The sequence below is a fragment of the Phanerochaete carnosa genome, assembly GCF_000300595.1.
Source record: "Phanerochaete carnosa HHB-10118-sp unplaced genomic scaffold PHACAscaffold_1, whole genome shotgun sequence".
Classification (NCBI taxonomy): domain Eukaryota; kingdom Fungi; phylum Basidiomycota; class Agaricomycetes; order Polyporales; family Phanerochaetaceae; genus Phanerochaete; species Phanerochaete carnosa.
In genome coordinates, this window is record NW_006767628.1 from 1,350,277 (window position 1) to 1,367,354 (window position 17,078).

General features: G+C 52.4%; 4 protein-coding genes across 4 annotated transcripts; 3 read left to right on the forward strand and 1 right to left on the reverse strand.

Annotated features, from left to right (window-relative positions):
• Positions 1-807: 807 nt before the first annotated feature.
• On the forward strand, positions 808-5,064 carry PHACADRAFT_203692 (uncharacterized protein). The gene is made up of 7 exons (XM_007389897.1): positions 808-1,454; positions 1,517-1,713; positions 1,764-1,914; positions 1,972-2,028; positions 2,081-2,108; positions 2,172-3,688; positions 3,764-5,064. The coding sequence occupies exons 1-7, from the start codon at positions 1,311-1,313 to the stop codon at positions 4,301-4,303; spliced, it is 2,634 nt and encodes an 877-aa protein (XP_007389959.1). The 5' UTR covers positions 808-1,310; the 3' UTR covers positions 4,304-5,064.
• A 345-nt stretch (positions 5,065-5,409) lies between these two features.
• On the reverse strand, positions 5,410-7,591 carry PHACADRAFT_246494 (uncharacterized protein). Its single transcript, XM_007389898.1, has 5 exons — positions 6,965-7,591; positions 6,024-6,915; positions 5,892-5,975; positions 5,718-5,843; positions 5,410-5,664 (listed from the first exon to the last, which is right to left on the reverse strand). The coding sequence occupies exons 1-5, from the start codon at positions 7,285-7,287 to the stop codon at positions 5,605-5,607; spliced, it is 1,485 nt and encodes a 494-aa protein (XP_007389960.1). The 5' UTR covers positions 7,288-7,591; the 3' UTR covers positions 5,410-5,604.
• Positions 7,592-7,646: 55 nt separating this feature from the next.
• PHACADRAFT_246495 (uncharacterized protein) lies at positions 7,647-10,858 on the forward strand. Its single transcript, XM_007389899.1, has 17 exons — positions 7,647-8,101; positions 8,155-8,206; positions 8,264-8,341; positions 8,396-8,517; positions 8,571-8,718; positions 8,769-9,107; positions 9,158-9,194; positions 9,247-9,313; positions 9,366-9,386; positions 9,435-9,494; positions 9,546-9,714; positions 9,767-9,975; positions 10,031-10,240; positions 10,291-10,411; positions 10,468-10,563; positions 10,619-10,678; positions 10,737-10,858. The coding sequence occupies exons 1-17, from the start codon at positions 7,713-7,715 to the stop codon at positions 10,770-10,772; spliced, it is 2,214 nt and encodes a 737-aa protein (XP_007389961.1). The 5' UTR covers positions 7,647-7,712; the 3' UTR covers positions 10,773-10,858.
• Positions 10,859-11,176: 318 nt separating this feature from the next.
• On the forward strand, positions 11,177-16,443 carry PHACADRAFT_83842 (uncharacterized protein; the record flags this gene model as incomplete). The annotated part of the gene is made up of 12 exons (XM_007389900.1): positions 11,177-11,470; positions 11,534-11,716; positions 11,770-12,803; positions 12,858-13,173; positions 13,225-13,443; positions 13,507-13,671; positions 13,721-13,906; positions 13,956-14,582; positions 14,643-14,879; positions 14,933-15,229; positions 15,292-15,408; positions 15,463-16,443. The coding sequence occupies 12 exons, from the start codon at positions 11,177-11,179 to the stop codon at positions 16,441-16,443; spliced, it is 4,656 nt and encodes a 1,551-aa protein (XP_007389962.1).
• Positions 16,444-17,078: the final 635 nt, after the last annotated feature.

Below are 17,078 nucleotides of genomic sequence, written 5' to 3' on the forward strand. Positions count from 1 at the left end.
GTAGACGGAGAGGACGCTAGTAAGAGCAATAATCAATTTACGACGGCGAGTGACCGCTGTATCAATCAGTAGTACAAACTTAGGCCCTGTTCAGTAACACCTGAGTTTTGAAACTCGCCGAGTTTCTGAACTCGCGTGACTTTCGGTGCTGTCGGCCCAGTCACCGCACTGCCACCCGCACATGTAATTACGCTTACGCAATACAACAACCATTGTCTGTGGACAAGCCACTGCTGTATCCCTTCGACACTGGTCATGGCGAGCTAGGACTGTCCTTCTGGCTCCTGCTGAGCAACAGAGGAAGCATAGAGTGCTGGCTTCGAAGCTTTCCACTGCTTGCCTTTACTGCTGTTATTCCCAGGCTAGTCAGTACTTCATTGTGGCAGTATTACTTCAAAGAGTGCTTCCACATCCTTCCCTTTGCCCTTCACCAGTAGCAGAGCAATGGCTTCCACAGCTTCCTGCAGGGTAACCGCCTTCCAACAGTCACCATCACTAGTTTTGGCACGATGAACAATGAGAAAGTCAAGGGAGGCAAGCTCCTCAGCAAATACCCATTGAGAACATTTTGTAGGCCCCCGGAAGCTGAATGAGGGGTAGTAGCAGCAATTCTGCGGGTCATATAAAGAGGAATAGTGCGACGAAAGTGCTGTCGCCCAATTGCGCGACGCAGCAAGGCAGAGGCTTCACGGTTGTCACATAAAGTCACGAAACGGTCACGTTAAAGTCACGTAAGCGCTTGAGTCTGAGTTCATCAACTCGCGCGAGTTTGGAAACTCGGGTGTTACTGAACAGGGCCTTAGTGTGCTTAATTTCTCGTAGTCCTGATATTGCGGATGCGCCAACTTGACTCACTATCTTCTGGACTCAATGCAGCTGAGTATTCAACATTTGTCTATAAAATTTCCCACTTCTGATCGCAAGAAGATTTTATGGCGATAGTGGAGCTAACGTTCAACGTTCAGCTGCTAACAGGCGCGTGCATTCAAGTTCTGCAATGACGCGCGCGCTGCACGTTCTACTCATGAGGTTACTTTCCCATGAAGCCGTCCTGATGACACATATCGTTGTCTGTCCAAATCATTCACAATCAAGCATGCATAGCATACGGGAATACCTGACCGGCGCACCGTCTTGCCTGATCGGCATCAGACGAAGCATGCCAGAAAGGCACACGAGACGAAGTGCGGCTTTTGTATCATTAAACTCTAACGCACAGCGTGCAAGTACGCAAAGAGACTTATAGCTGCCTCCTGCGCTCTAGACATCTGCTGCTCATATTATTCGCAACATATTTGCCACTACCAACCATGCCGCCCCACAAAGCTATCGACGTCGTTCTCGACGCTGTTCCTCCGATCCTCGAGCTAGTTGGTGATGCCCTAGAAGCTGTCTCCGTGCCTGGTCTGCCTCTGATCGCGAAAGGGCTCAATCTTCTAATCGAGAGAGTCATAGTGCGTAGACCTTAATCACTGTATTCGATGAAAAACGCTCAATAACACTCCCTTGCTTATAGGTCATCCGCAAAAATAAGGAGGCACGTAATGCCTTCCTTGCTCAGACCAATGAACTCAAGATTGTCATCAACACGACGGCGGTAAAGGTGAATGCCATAGTTGCTGGGTACGATGGCGATGCGCAAGATAAGGAAGAGTTGAAAGAAAAGATCAAGCACTCTGATGACCTGCAGAAGCGGATAAGAGATCTGCAAAGGTGCGTTGAGTGCCTGATTACCGTTGGCTACGACGCCAATGCCAAGTCAGCACGATCGACGACCTCCGGGGACGCGCAGGAGAGTTGAAGGGTGGGAAAGGATTCCGTGGATCCATTAAAGGGTTCGTCTATGGTTCTTGGAACCAGGCGATCCTATCGGACATGAAGGATGAGATGAAAAGAGCACTAGAACGATTCAAGGTACGCCGACTCTATCGACTATTAATGTGCGCTTTGACCCATACTTGCTTGCTCCAGCTAGCTGGCTCGATTTCCATTGAGAGCATTGTTGACAGTGTTGCACAAACAACGAAGGTGCGTACGATGCAGCCATATCAGATAGTTTGCACGTGACATCGTAATATAGCGGATTCAACGCCAATTACGTGAAGCTGGTAAGTCTATCAGCGCGCTCTTAGTGCATTATTCAGCGCAGAGACTGACTGCCGCTTCTGAAGAGGACCAGAAGATTATAGACTCCATCCCTCGAGCAGACGCAGGCTATCGGTCGGTAGACGAACTCAAGAGTGGGTTTATGCAAGGCACTCGTAAGGAGCTATTCGTAGAGCTGGAGCAGTGGTCGACTGGTAGATTCCCCGAGGACAAGCCTAAGCGATTTTACTACCTCGGCGGCGGAGCGGGCCTAGGGAAGTCGTCGATTGCCCACCAGCTCTGTGTCCGCTACGGTACAGCAGAACATCTCTCACTCAGACTCGGCGCATCGTACTTCTTCGTCCGTGGACGCGGAGACCTCGAGGATGCTCGCCTCGTCTTTTCGACGCTCGCACGCCAGCTCGCGGTGTCTCAGCCGACCCTTCGCCCTCACATCATTAGCGCTGCACGGGAATACCTCAACCACGGCGACCGGCAGCAGATGCAGCATGCATTTGAGGGACTCCTACGGAAGGCTCTCACCGCCGCTTCCGCGGACCAGGTGCCGATATTGCTCGTCATCGACGGGGTAGACGAGTGCAAGGACAGAAATCTTGTCCCTAGCTTGCTTCAGTCCCTGCTTGCGCTAGTCCGCGAGCTACCTTGGCTGTACGTCTTCGTCGCATCACGGCCAGAGCCTCACATCCTGTCGGTTGTCGCGCCTTCCGGCTCGGCCGACATCGTTCACCATATGCGACTAGAAGACACACTGGAGGACTGGGGCGATGACGTAAAGTTTTACCTCGAAGAGACGGTTCCGAAGATCCCCACCTACGGCGATTTCCTCGACAAACACCCTGGCTCCCTTGAACGGCTCATCCGCCGTGCGGCAGGCGTGTTCATCTTCGCCCGCATCGTGGTAAATTTCTTGGATATGCACCGGAATCATCCAGAGGAGTGGTTCGAGCTTGTTCTCTCAGGCGGAGGTCCAGCAATGTCACCCCTCGACGCGTTGTATCTGCAGATCCTGCGGTCCGCATTTCCCCCCGAAGACTTGCGCGCCTCACCTCCTGAACATAAGCGCCTCCTTTCGTTCCTGCGCTTCGTGGTGTTGGAGTCTCACCGGGTAAATCCTGAAACCATTGCGTTTTACGAACGCGATCTGTCCTTTGACGATGTCTTCTACATTGCGGACCGCCTGCGCTCTGTGCTGATGATCGACAAGGCCGGAGATTTGGTGCCCCTTCACGCCTCGTTCGGCGAGTTCCTTGTCGATGAGCATCGGTGCAGTGATGCGCTTTACCGCGTGGACAAGTCTGAAGGGCATGCTCACCTTGCATGTGCTTGTTTAGCAGCCATGTCCTTTGAGAATCGTACATATTACCTGCAAGACGCGCCGCCCCAGCATACCCGCGTCAACTTCGGTGTAATGGTGGACAGCTGGTGGAAACATGTTAAGCAAGCCAAATATACCGTGGAGTTGGAGGAGCAGCTATCTGGGTTCGTGCAAGATACTCGACTGGTCTTGCATATGTGGATCTACACAGAATTTCGTCCTGAATTCAACAACTATTCTGTACGGTATATATGGGACTGTCTCCAGGTGGGTAATTAGACTTATGTGCCGCATATTTCTGTTACGTGTCCATCGTATATTAGCTAATGGTTTATGGTGCAGCCTTCTGGAGCCAGGAAAGTGATATGCTCAGAGTTCCTCAAGTTCGGTATTTATATCAAATTATGGCAGCTCGGCGTGCTCACGTCTCCAAGTCGTACTCCGCCAGAGATCATCTCAGACGACATATCTCAGGCCATTCAAAGGCTTCCCCATAATCATCAAGAACTGCTTCCTGGCCTGGACCTCGCTGTCGACAACAGCCGCTTGACACAATATCAGGCCATCATGGCGAATTTCATGACACAGATAAATCGAGATGAAGCGACCAAGGAGCTGTGGTGCAAGGATTTCTATGTGAACGAGGAGCATACTTGTTTGATAGGCCAGGACTCCAATCGCTCTCAGCCCAGCGCATCTCTCCCTGTCACCACCTCGTCGTCTTCATCCACCACCTCTGTCACACAGGAAATGATTTCCGCACTTATCCCAGACGGCAGTACCGTCCTTTCTTCCGGTAACGGCGGCTTGGCATCCGATGCGGCTGATACTGGTAACATCCCGTTGCCAATCGATCCTCCTGGCGGTGGACTCCTCGGTTGACCTGCGACCACATATATGACTGCGTCTGGCGTTCACACCGGGCCAGTACCCGCATCCGCAGATGGCAGGATGCCCTCCACTTTCCCACTACGCACTTCAAGCTCTGCTAATGAAGGGCCCACGGTACCTAATCCGAGGGTCGGGAGTTATTAGCCCGTATACTCTTCCTTATCACTCACATTTCTCCGTCTTTCTCCTGTCATAGCCGCATAGAAAGATATTACTCCAGAGATCCATGGACTACTATCTAGTACGAAACATGTTTTATGTATGGCGCGCGAAATAAATGAGCCTGCGCTGTAAGAAGAGAGGAAGAAGTCGGATGAAGACGGTGACGGAGAGACGCCTGCTCATCGTCGCCTGACATGAGGCTCTTCGTCGCTCAGCACCTGTTTCCGCACGTCCTTCGACTTCGGCGGCGGTCGCTCGTCCTCTTCCATCGGTGTCAGCGTAGTCATACGCCCTAGATCCAGCGGCAGCGGCAGCAAGCGCACTGGCATGCAGGACGTCGCTGTTAACAACGGCGCGGATGAACGTCGTATTACTTTCTCCCTCATCGTTGTACACCCAAAATTCCTCCTGTTTGTACGGTCGAGCGTCATTAATCATCAAGTGCCAATCTTCTCGGAAGTCGAGGACATAATTGTAGCGATGTGTTTTTGAAAGGTGGGCGTCGTGCTTGGCTTCTTTATGATCTCGCACTAGTTAGAGTAGAGCTGCAAGAGATATCAGACTATACAAACGGACAGACAGCAGCGACGAATACCAACAGCGAACGATGCGTGAGAATAGACGCCGTGAACCGGGCTTTCATGTATGCGCACACCACTATATATAGCGGAGTGAATGGTACAAACCGTAACGCATAACGCACCTCCTCACCAGTTTGTAATTTTCGTCTTGTTGTCACGCTTTATGGCCTATCGCGGGTCTGAAGGGAGCCCAAAATGGTCAGTCTAGGCAGTATGTCATTCGTCTGGCGTTCTAAACACATCTGTGCTTTCAGTAGGGGCTATAATTGCAGATAGGACAACCAGAAGCACCTAATTGGCCAATATTTGGCCCTAAAAACTGACATGTCACGCATGATTTGGGACCAGTTTGTAGTACGAAGGGCACGTCTACCTGTCACGTCTCACTGATCGGTTGGTACCGTCCACTCCGCTACAGTACAGCGAATGTAATATATGACAGCGCGTAAATTCCCCACTAAAGATACAACAAGATGGATGGGTATCGAGTGAATGCGAGTTGAGTGTCTAGCGAGAGTGAAGAGGTGAAACGTCAGAATTCTCCGCCGGCTACATGAACTTCTCCTTGTATATCCATGCAAGCCCTATGTCGCTTGCTCCTTGAGCGACCTGTGGATAGTGGTCAGCGAAGCTGACGATTACAGACAAGGCAAAAAGCTTACAGCAGCACGGTACCACTTTGCCGCCTCTTTCCGATCTTTTTTGCAGCCTTTGCCGTTAGCGAGGCAGAATGCGAGTTCTTGCTGAGCATCCGGGTCACCGAGTTCCGATGCGAGGCGAAAGTAGCTCTGGACAACAATGAGCACTGAGCAAGGCATAGAGACCAGGTTACTCACGACAGCCATTTTCTTGTCCTTGTTGACGCCCCAGCCTCGGAAGAAACTCTGGCCGACTTCGTAGATAGCGAGCACCATCTCGGACTGCATCATAGTTTAGAAGACGTGCGACAAGGAATGTACGTAACTTGCCTTGACTGCCTTCTTATTAATCCCCGCTGCTCTCTCCGCCTCCAGATCGCTCAACGCCACCTCAGCCGCCTTCTGCAGCCACTTAAACCCCCTCGATTCGCTCTGCGCACATCCCCAGCCGTGCCGTTGCGCCAGGCCCCACATGAGCATGCCCATCCCGCATCCGCCCCCGATAGTCGCACTCTTCTCGAAGCACACGGCAGACTCTGCCAGCTTGTTCGCGAGGTGATGCTGAATCCCGAGCTGCAGGTAGTCTTGTGCCGTCTGCGGGTTCTTCAGAGGATCTTCTGGGAGCGCAGCGTCACGCGCAGGGGAAGGGTTTCGCGAGGAGCTTGGCGAATACACAGCGATCTTTGGACTCGGCAAGGGGGAAAGGTGTGTCTGGCTTCCTGGTGATGGCAGAGGTGCCTCGTACGGATAATAAGAATAGGACGAGTAGAGGCTACCTTGTGGCGAGGGCGCACGCGCACCGGACGGCAGTGGTAGATGCTGTGCTGGTGTAGGGGGCAGGGGTTGTTGTGGCGGCGGCCGCGGCGGCTCGTGCAGGGATGTCGAGGAATGCGAGTGTGCATTGCGCATTAATACCTGTCGCTTTTGCTGCTCGGACGGTCGAGGTGGCGGCACAGGGAGCGAGAAGTTGGAGTGCCCCGGGGGTAGCTTGGAGGGCATCCGTCCGGGGCGCGAAGGAGGTGGCTCGGGCGTTGAGATAAGCACGGACGGGACACGATCGCCGGAGTGGGAGCCTCGTTTATCGTCAGCATAGCTTGCAGTGATCTCGTCAAAGCTGTATTGCGAGGCTACGGATACGCCTCGGCTGTCTTGCGAGAATTGGGGATGTCTGTCCATCTCGTTGTAGCTGTGCTGCGAAGCCATCGAGACTCCTCTTGTATCCCTAGACAAAAGGGTCAGTGGACATCAGGCGATTCGCACGCCAAGCTCACCTCAAGCGATCTCGGTGTACCGTCACATCATACAATTGTGAACCATCTCCGTCCGTCGTATAGGAGTGCTGCTCGTACGCGGAAGGCGCGGTCGACGCGACGGAGCTTCGGAACTGGGTGTGTAGCAACGGGGAGTGCGGCGACATCCACTCTTGCTGCCCCGCAACCTGCTTTGGCGGCGTCTCCGGAACGCTGAGCTGAGCGACCTGCCTGGTAGAAGCTTGTGTGCTCCTCGTCCTGCGAGAAGATGCACGACGAACGAGTGTGTCGAGGGGGGACACCTTCTGAACATGAACGAGCGGCGATGGCGCTCTCTGGTCCATTTTCTTGAGCTCACTTGTCCGTAATCCAGATGACTTGGAAGCTCCACGGCCGGCAGAGGGTCATGAAGATGGTGGTTGAGAGGACGCCAAGTGAATGAAATAGATCGGGTTAGGTTGCTAGTCACCGAGCTTTGCAAAAGCTGCCACCGTCAAGCGCAGCAGCTTCTCGCGTTCTGAGATCTCGTTGCCACAAGGCTAAACTGCTCTGCAAACGGGCTGCTTTGTTCGATTGATAATCTACATAAATTTGGGGCTATTCGAATGCGAGGTGAAACAGGGAGCGAGCTGGTGCGAACTTCGCAAATGTCGACGTCCGGAGGAGAGTTGCGCTTTGACGCCCGCCACCCCTTCGCACTCTTCCTCGACCATCTCGCCGCGGCAGGAAGGTGATAAGACTGCAGTACTTTGCGACCGCTGTATTAATGATGAATGTCTCTGCTGAAGACCTTGCTGAAGCGATCCGTGAGGAGCTGCCCGGTACAGAGGAGATTATCGTCCAGTACCTTTCAGGCTACCTGCTGGACTTGGACGATGCGGCAGAAGACGAGGATGTCCTCGATGTTACCCACACTATCCTCGAATCCGCGACCCCCTCGTCCTCGAAGTTGAACCGAGATGCCCAGCTCGATAAGCTAATGAAAAGGCTCAGCCAGATGCTCGAGGAGCCGCTCAATAGACGGGCAGAGAAGAATCGAGCGGGCACGGCCAGTGGTCTGGTCAGGCTGGACAAGGTTGTGGATTTGAGCAAGGCGGCTATGAGCAACACTATTGCGTTTGGTGAAGGTGTTGATTTGGAGAGCATAAACAAGGGAAAGTGGGTATCTCCCGTCCGTTTTTGCGAAAGTTAGTCTTACAGAATGCATTCAGGGCTTCTCGGGTAGACATGAAGAAGCTGGAGAAACAGGAAGCCAAGCTGAAGGTATGCTCTTCTTGACCTTGACGGAGGACCGCGACCTTAACTGAGTATTACTCGCAGGCCAAAATCGAGAAACGTGCCCGCCGCGGCGTCGAGCTCTATGAGGGCTCTAAGCTCCTAGATCAGCACAAGAAACAGGTGCGTCTCGTAGAGATGTACCAAAGGCGGTACTAAACGGAGCTACGTTTGTAGCAAACGTACGAAGAGATGTTCATGAAGATTAACCCTCTGGAAGCCTCCGCTGCAGCCAAGAATAAGTCAAAGGACATCCACCTACCGTCTATCGACGTCAGCTTTGGCTCCAACCGCATTTTGTAGGTTTTATTACCGTTGTGTCCGGTTTGGACTGACGTTGCTTTCTCTATAGGTCCGGTGCTTCGCTTACACTTGCACACGGTCGTCGGTACGGTATCATTGGTCGTAACGGTGTCGGAAAGTCCACATTGCTTCGCCATATCTCTATGCGTGAGGTACCCATTCCATCTCACATCACCATCCTGTTCGTCGAGCAAGAAGTAAGTCGTTTCTCGTCTCGCAATGCTGCCGTTCTCAATCGAATGTCAAGATTATTGGCGACGACACTACTGCTCTTGATTCGGTCCTCAAAGCCGATGTTTGGCGAGATACTCTGCTTCGAGAGGAAGCCTCTCTCAACGCGACGCTGCAAGAGCTCGAGAATGAGGGCGACGACAAGCGGTTTGAGGACGCCAGAGAAGAGGCGCAGACGCGGCTCGCTGAGGTCCACGCCCGCCTTGCCGAGATGGAGGCTGAGAGTGGACCTGCTAGGGCTGCTGCACTGCTAGCCGGTCTCGGATTCAGCGAGGAGGATCAATCGAGACCGACAAAGTTGTTCAGCGGTGGTTGGCGTATGCGTCTCGCTCTGGCTCGTGCGCTGTTCGTTAAGGTATGCTGAAGAGAGATGTCGGGCATGAGGTTGCGCTGAATGCTTTGTAGCCGTCACTCTTGCTACTCGATGAGCCTTCTAACCACAGTTCGTCCCCTTATTCATATATCGCAGTTTACTCGCTGACAGAAGCCTGTAGTCGATCTCAACGCATTGGCATGGCTAGAGGACTACCTCCAGACATGGTCGGGTACTCTGTTGGTCGTGTGAGTACTTCTGCAGCTCTGGTGTGCAGGAAATATTTTAATGATTTTACAGCTCTCACGATCGTGCATTTCTGTAAGCTACGCACTGATCCTATCGCTAATCTAATACTGATCTGCGTAGTGATGCGGTCGCGACGGACATCATCCACATGCACTCCGGCCGTCTCGACTACTACAAAGGGTGAGTATATACGTGCGTGCGTGCAGCCGTCCTTATTGATATCATCTCCAGAAACTTCACACAATTCTACTCTACCAAGACTGAGCGTGATAGGAACCTCAAGAAAGAGTACGAGACACAGATGGAGTACAGGAAGCACTTACAAGCATTCATCGACCGGTGGCGCTACAATGCGAATCGCGCTGCTCAGGCACAGTCGAAAATTAAAATTCTTGAAAAGGTACAGTGCATAGGGTGCTGAAAATTTTTGTATCTCTGAAGCTCTACTTCAGCTTCCGGAGCTCACGCCACCTGAAGCTGACGAGACGGAAACCTTCAAATTCCCCGAGACAGAGAAGATTTCGCCTCCGCTTTTGCAGCTGAACGAGGTCACTTTCGGCTACACGCCCGAGAAAGTTTTACTCAAGGGTGTCAACATCGATGTTGGCCTCGACTCGAGGATGGCCATGGTCGGCCCCAATGGTGCTGGAAAGTCCACGTTGTACGCTTTTCACTGTCGCTATGTTCGTTAAGGCAATCTGATACTGCATACCCAGGATCAAACTCCTCATGGGCGAGCTGAAACCCATGTCAGGTCACGTCACACAAAATGGTCGTCTCAGAATTGGCTACTTCGCGCAACATCACGTGGACAGTCTCATTCCTACGATGAGCCCAGTGCAGTTTCTTGCGCATAAGTTTCCTGGTAAGACCGAACAGGAGTATCGGTCACACCTCGGTAATTTCCAAATCAGCGGAATGACCGGGTATGATCTATAGAATTTCGAAAATGATAGAGATTGACTGCTTCCGCTAGCTTGCAGTCTATCGCCACGCTCTCTGGAGGTCAGAAATCGCGTGTGGCGTTCGCCGTCCTGTCTCTACAGAGGCCCCACATCCTGTTACTCGATGAGCCCACTAACCACTTAGATATCGAAGTATGTCTCTGTCGGGGAAGCCTGTTGTCAGATAAACTAAGCACCACTGTTTGTAGGGTCTTGACGCCCTCATGACGGCTCTCAGCAGCTGGAACGGAGGTGTCATCGTCATCTCGCACGACGAACGCTTCATTACGACCGTTGCGAAAGAGGTGAGAATGCGCCATCGGAGTAGTTCATAATATATCTGAAACCTTTGTGTCGTAGCTTTGGGTATGTGCCGATGGCACTGTGGGCAGGTTCATAGGGGACGTCCAGGCATACAAGGTGAGTGCTCTCCGTGATTTAAGGCTCCGCCATTGGTCCCGCTCACATTCTCATACAGAGCCTCATCGTGAGCAACGTCAAAGCTAAGCCTTAGAGCTGTTGATGCGCATGCTTTTCTGCGTTCTACCCGTGGATCATGTACACTTATGCTGCAATAGCTGTGAGGAAAATTACCCCAAGCGCTTACGTACACGGAGCGTGATCGTGAGTAAAAATTGAACCTGCGCGTAAATTCGCGTCCTTGTCTTGCTTCAAACCTTTGTCCGACGCATGAGAAAATTCTGTCCGACTTGGCCCTCCCGCATATTTTCGAAGCAATTTTCTTCGTATACTACTGGAGGTCTTAATGGAACACGTTACTCTCGTGTGACTGGCACGAGTCACGTGGTCCGTCACGCTTGTCCTGTTCAAGTCGCGTCTTGTCGCGTTGCGACCAACCACCACTTTCTCTCACTGTCCCCAACCCCATACGCAAGCGCTTCGTCGCTATATAGCACGATGAGCTCGTCGGAGGAGAACTTTGATATGGACGTGTCCGGCTCCGAGTTGGATGACTACGCCCCTGCTCCTAAGAAAACCACGAAGGCCGCTGCGAAACCCAAGGCGACGACGAAGGCCACTTTGAAACCCGCCGCGAAATCGAAGGCCTCGGCGTCCAAGAAGAAGGTGCTCGTGGACAAGGACGACAACGCGAGCGATGCAGACCCGGATGAAGACGAGGACGACGCATTTTCGAGTGAGAAGCCTGCCGCGCCTGCAAAGAACAAGACCGCATCTGAGACATATCAGAAGGTCCGCAACTCTTATTCACTATGGGCGGTTTCAGAATTTCTTATGTTTGGACGCTATGAACAGCTTACACAACTAGAACACATTCTCAAACGACCGGATTCTTACATTGGAAGCGTAGAGAAGATCACACAGCCAATGTGGGTCTGGGACTCGGAGACCAAGCGCATGGTGAACCGCGAGATTACCTATGTTCCTGGTTTCTTCAAGATTGTGGACGAGATTCTTGTAAATGCCGCAGATAACAAGGTGCGTACTCTGGACGTTATATGCGTGTGCATACATGCCGATATCTCCTCCAGATAAACGACCCAAGCATGGACACTATCAAGGTCACCGTAGACCCAGAGAACAACACGATCTCCGTTTTCAATAATGGACGCGGTATTCCTATCGAGATGCACTCCACGGAGAAGGTCTACATTCCGGAGCTCATCTTTGGACACCTCCTTTCCTCGAGTAACTACGACGACGACGAGAAGAAGCTTACTGGTGGTCGTAATGGCTACGGTGCTAAGCTAGCGAACATCTACTCGACCGAGTTCACGGTTGACACCGCGGACAAGAACACTGCACAACGCTATGTTCAGACGTGGACGGATAACATGGGGAAGATGGGCAAGGCGAAGATCACCAAGAACTCGAAGAAGGAGGAGCACACACGCGTTACTTTTAAGCCCGACTTGAAGCGCTTCGGTATGGACTCGATCGACGAGCACGCACTCGCGCTCCTCAAGAAGCGCGTCTATGACATGGCCGGTACTACCAAAGACGTCAAGGTATTTCTGAACGACGAACGAATCAAGGTTAAAGGCTTCAAGCAGTACGTCGAACTCTACCTCAACTCCGTCGCGGAGCAGGCGCAGGAAGAGTCTGGTGGCGCCGCGCTGGTGAAGCCGACGATGATCTACGAGACCATTAGCTCTCGCTGGGAAGTCGCGTTTGCCGTCTCCGACGGTACCTTCCAACACGTTGCATTTGCCAACTCTATCGCCACGACCAAGGGCGGTACACATGTCACCTGCATCGCCGACCAGATTGCGAAGAACCTTGCTGCTAACATCCAGAAGAAGAACAAGGGTGCCGCGGTCAAGCCCGCGCATATCAAGAGCCACATGTGGATCTTCGTCAATGCGCTCATCGAGAATCCAACGTTCGACAGTCAGACCAAGGAACAATTGACGCTCCCTGCCGGCAAGTTCGGAACAAGGCCGACGCTGTCCGAGGATTTCATGAAGAAAGTCCAGAAATCTTCGATTATTGATCAAATCCTCAACTGGGCAAACCGCAAGGCCGACAAGGAGCTGAAGAAGACTGACGGGAAAGGACGCAACAGGTAGGCGGGCATTTCCATATTGTAACATCTGACGCCTGCTGACGCCGCAGTCAGGATCAAAGGCCTCACTAAGTTGTCCGACGCAAACAACGCCGGTACCAGAGGCGCGCAAAATTGCACTCTCATCTTGACAGAAGGAGACTCCGCCAAATCCTTAGCCGTGGCTGGTCTCAGTGTCATTGGGCGCGACAACTACGGAGTGTTTCCACTTCGAGGGAAGCTCCTAAACGTCCGCGAAGCCAAGCACGACCAGATCATGAAGAACGAAGAGATTCAAAACATCAAGAAGATTCTTGGCCTTCAGCATAACAAGGATTACAAGGATACGAACGATCTGCGGTACGGCCAGCTCATGATTATGACTGATCAGGTTAGCCTCATTCTTCTTTGTCGTGCGACATGCTGAGCCCGTAGTATCTAGGATCACGATGGATCACATATCAAGGGTCTTATTCTCAACTATCTGGATCACTTTTATCCTTCGCTGCTCAAGATCCCCAAGTTCCTGGTCGAGTTTGTGACGCCTATTGTTCGCGTAACCAAGGGGAATCAGAAGATCAACTTTTTCACAATCCCCGAGTATGAGCAGTGGCTGGAAAACACTCCGGATTCGCACAAGTGGAAGTCCAAATATTACAAGGTCCGCCTAAGAATTGTTACTTGATTTTATTTTATTTTACCGAGATGCTGATTTATCGATTAGGGTCTTGGTACGAGCAAGGACGAGGACGCCCGGGAGTACTTCAGCAGGATGAACAAGCACATGATCCCGTTTGCGACCGTCAAGGACGGTGAACGCGATCTCATCGATTTAGCTTTCAGCAAGAAGAAGGCGGACGACCGTAAGGAGTGGTTGCGTAACCTCGAGGTGTGTTGCTGAACGGTCTTTAATAAACGATCTACTAATGCAAGCGCAGCCGGGAACCTACCTGGACCACAACACCAGGGAGATCTCGGTTTCAGACTTTATCAATCGCGAGCTCATCTTGTTCTCGTATGCGGACAATGTTCGGTCCATCCCCTCGGTTGCAGATGGCCTCAAGCCCGGTCAGCGGAAGGTCATCTGGGGTTGTTTCAAGCGTAAGCTGAAAAACGAAATCAAGGTAAGGTGATAGGCGCGTTCGATGCTTCACTAAACTGACGTCGCACTAGGTTGCGCAACTCGTCGGTTACATTTCGGAAAAGGCTGCCTACCACCACGGCGAACAGAGCTTGATGATGACGATCGTCAACCTGGCGCAGGATTTTATCGGCAGCAACAATGTCAACTTGCTCATGCCCAACGGCCAGTTTGGTACACGCGACCAGGGCGGCAAGGACCATGCCTCGGCCAGGTATATTTTCACGGAGCCGTCGCCAATGGCGCGGGTGCTGTTACATTCTGGAGATGACCCGCTGCTCAACTACCTCAAGGACGACACGACCGATATCGAACCGGAGTGGTACATGCCGGTTCTACCGCTCATCCTCGTGAATGGCGCCGAGGGTATTGGTACCGGCTGGAGCACGAACGTCCCGTGTTACAACCCTGTCGACATCGTCGCGAACATCCGCCGTCGCATGAACGGCGAGGAGATGGTACCGATGCTTCCCTGGTGGCGCGGCTTCAGGGGCACCATCAAGAAGACGGGCGATCACAAATACGATGTCACCGGTATCATCAACAAGATTGATGACACCACGGTTGAAATCACCGAGTTGCCAATACACAAGTGGACTCAAAACTACAAACAGGAGCTTGAGACCATGATGGGCGAAAAGGGTGAAGGTCCCGTCAAGGTAAACCTCTCCTGTTTTGTCTCGGCGGTATCGTTGACCTACGACCTCGTCGCCCGGTAGGACTACAAAGAATACCACGACAATATGAACGTCCACTTCGTTGTTACGCTCAGCGAGAAGGACATGGAGAAGGCGGAAGCGCAGGGCTTATACGAGTTCTTCAAGCTCACGGGCAAGATCAACACGAGTAACATGATATGTTTCGACTTTGACGGCAAGATCAAGAAGTATGGCTCGCCCGAGGAGATCGTTGAGGACTTCTATCCCGTTCGCTTAGCATGGTATCAGAAACGCAAGGTACGCACCAATTCTTTTGTCACAAGTAAACAAGTTGTCATCAGGAATCGCAGGATCACATGGCGGAGCAGCTCCAGCTAGAGCTCGAGCGATCGACGAACCAAGCGCGCTTTATCTCCATGATTGTCTCGAAGGAGCTCGTTGTCTCCGGGCGCAAGAAGGCCGACGTCATCATTGACCTACGCAAGAAAGAATTTCGGCCCTTTCCCAAGATCTCGAAGGCCAAGGCCGCTGGCGAGACTGAGGAGGTCGTCGAGAACGGCGATGAGGACGAGCAGGAGGACAACGACGGAGCGCACGACTACGACTACCTTTTGAACATGGCGATCTACAGTCTGACAAAGGAGAGGGTGCGTATAATAAATAGACTCCGACTATGGAATTGGATCGTAATATACTGCTGTCCAAATAGATCGAGAAGCTCAAGAAGCAAGCAGCGGACAAGGAAGCTGAGCTTTTGAAGTTGCTCGAGTTAACACCTATTCAGATGTGGAACACCGACCTCGATAACTTCCTTGAACAATGGAAGGTGAGCTTGGCTCGATCATCTAACGGCCGCTCAGACCCTGACGCTTCGTTGTAGATGAGTTCCGAGGCGTGGAACGATAGGGCCATCGAACCGGGCCAGGTTGCCAAGAAGAGCAAGCGCAAGCAGCCAACTCTCGCAGCGATCATGAAGAAAGCAGCGAAGAAAGAGAAAGACGAGGATGACGAGGACGACTTTAAGCCTGGCAAGGCTGGCGCGTCTAAGTCTCGGAAGGCACTAGATCCGAAGCCCGTCAAAAAATCGCCGCCCACGGCACCTGTCGTTACGAAGGCAGAAGTCAAAGACGAGGATTCTGAAGACGACTACATCAAGCCGGCTGCCAAGAAACCGCCGGCGAAGAAACCTCTGGCGAAGAAGATCAAGTCCGAAGACGAGGACTCGGACGACAATTACGCCAAGCCTTCGACGAAAAAGGTACCTACGAAGAAAACTTTGGCGAAGGTCGAGTCTGAGTCTGACGTTGAAAGGGTGGAAGAGAAGAAACCGATACCGCCATCGAAGCGGAAGAAGCCTGCGGTGCCAGACGACTCGGACTCTGAGGTCGAGGTTGTGGCATCGAAAGAGAAGGGTAAGGCGAGGGCTGCACCGGCTGCAGTGAAGCGCAAGAGGTATGTCGTCTCGCTTGTCCATTATAAAAGCGCTGAGCTCATGTCTCGCAGTCCTGGAAGCGACGCTGAGTCTGATGACGAGATGTCTCTCAAGCCCGCAAAGAAGAAATCGGCGACCGAGAAACCGCTCACTGACTTCTTCGACAAAGCTCAGCCCAAGCCTAAGTCGGCGCCGACGGTGCGGAAGGTCTCGAACAACAGCCAAGCGTCGAAAGCCAAGGCTCCGGCAAAGAAGGCCGCGAAGAAGGTCGTCGACAGTGATGACGGCATTTCGATGGACGAGGAGCCCCCGGTAGCGCGGAAACGCGTTGAAGCTCCGAGGCGGACGGCGAGGGCTGCACCGAAGACGTACATCGACATCTCAGACGAGGATGAAGGCTCTGGTTCGGAATTTGAAGATTTCGACTAGACGGCTGCCCGTGTAATTTATTTCTTGCTGACGCTGTACTTCCATGACTTTCGGCCGGTTTGCTTTGATCCATCCAGACATCTTATCATCTTTCACAATCTTTGGCGGCCTGCGATTAAAGCACATCGTTGAATATGGCCTCAAGTCGTGGCCAGTGTTGCAGAAGTATCTGACCAGTCAGATCGGCTGGCCGGCTAAAAGGGGTCAGACGCCCAAAAGCAGCCGGCAAAGAGCCCAGGTTGCTCGACGTTACTCAACCCCGTCGATGACGGTGGGTAGAGTGGCTGTAGCGGCGACGGCCCTAGCATTGCGTAGCCCCAACGACGAGATAAGATTTGATTTTTTCCGCTATACTGCCGCTTTTCGTGTCCGGGCAAGAGCCTTTACTGGTAGCGACGTCGCATCGCTACTCAGTATACTGCATGCGGCGCCTGCGACGCGGAACGTCGCCCAGTACTAACAAGCACTTGCCGTTCTCGGCATTGCAGGCCAGAGGAAGCTTGGAGTTCATAATGAGGAGCTTGGAACAAGAATTACATTGTACAATCTGGTATAGTAAGCTCTCAAGAGATAGAATGTGTTTATGCTGTTACCTTTGAAAGCCACGATCCCTTCACATAAACGTTAAACGTTAA

Excerpts from the sequence above, each read along its gene's own strand:
- PHACADRAFT_203692 (XM_007389897.1), top strand. The coding sequence starts at position 1,311 with ATGCCGCCCCACAAAGCTATCGACGTCGTTCTCGACGCTGTTCCTCCG. Across the intron at positions 1,714-1,763 it reads CGGATAAGAGATCTGCAAAG|CACGATCGACGACCTCCGGG; the intron begins GTGCGTTGAGTG and ends ATGCCAAGTCAG. Across the intron at positions 2,029-2,080 it reads GTGTTGCACAAACAACGAAG|CGGATTCAACGCCAATTACG; the intron begins GTGCGTACGATG and ends ATCGTAATATAG.
- PHACADRAFT_246494 (XM_007389898.1), bottom strand. The coding sequence starts at position 7,287 with ATGGACCAGAGAGCGCCATCGCCGCTCGTTCATGTTCAGAAGGTGTCC. Across the intron at positions 5,976-6,023 it reads TTAATAAGAAGGCAGTCAAG|TCCGAGATGGTGCTCGCTAT; the intron begins GCAAGTTACGTA and ends ACTATGATGCAG. Across the intron at positions 5,844-5,891 it reads AGGACAAGAAAATGGCTGTC|AGCTACTTTCGCCTCGCATC; the intron begins GTGAGTAACCTG and ends ATTGTTGTCCAG.
- PHACADRAFT_246495 (XM_007389899.1), top strand. The coding sequence starts at position 7,713 with ATGAATGTCTCTGCTGAAGACCTTGCTGAAGCGATCCGTGAGGAGCTG. Across the intron at positions 9,495-9,545 it reads CGTCTCGACTACTACAAAGG|AAACTTCACACAATTCTACT; the intron begins GTGAGTATATAC and ends TATCATCTCCAG. Across the intron at positions 9,715-9,766 it reads AAATTAAAATTCTTGAAAAG|CTTCCGGAGCTCACGCCACC; the intron begins GTACAGTGCATA and ends GCTCTACTTCAG.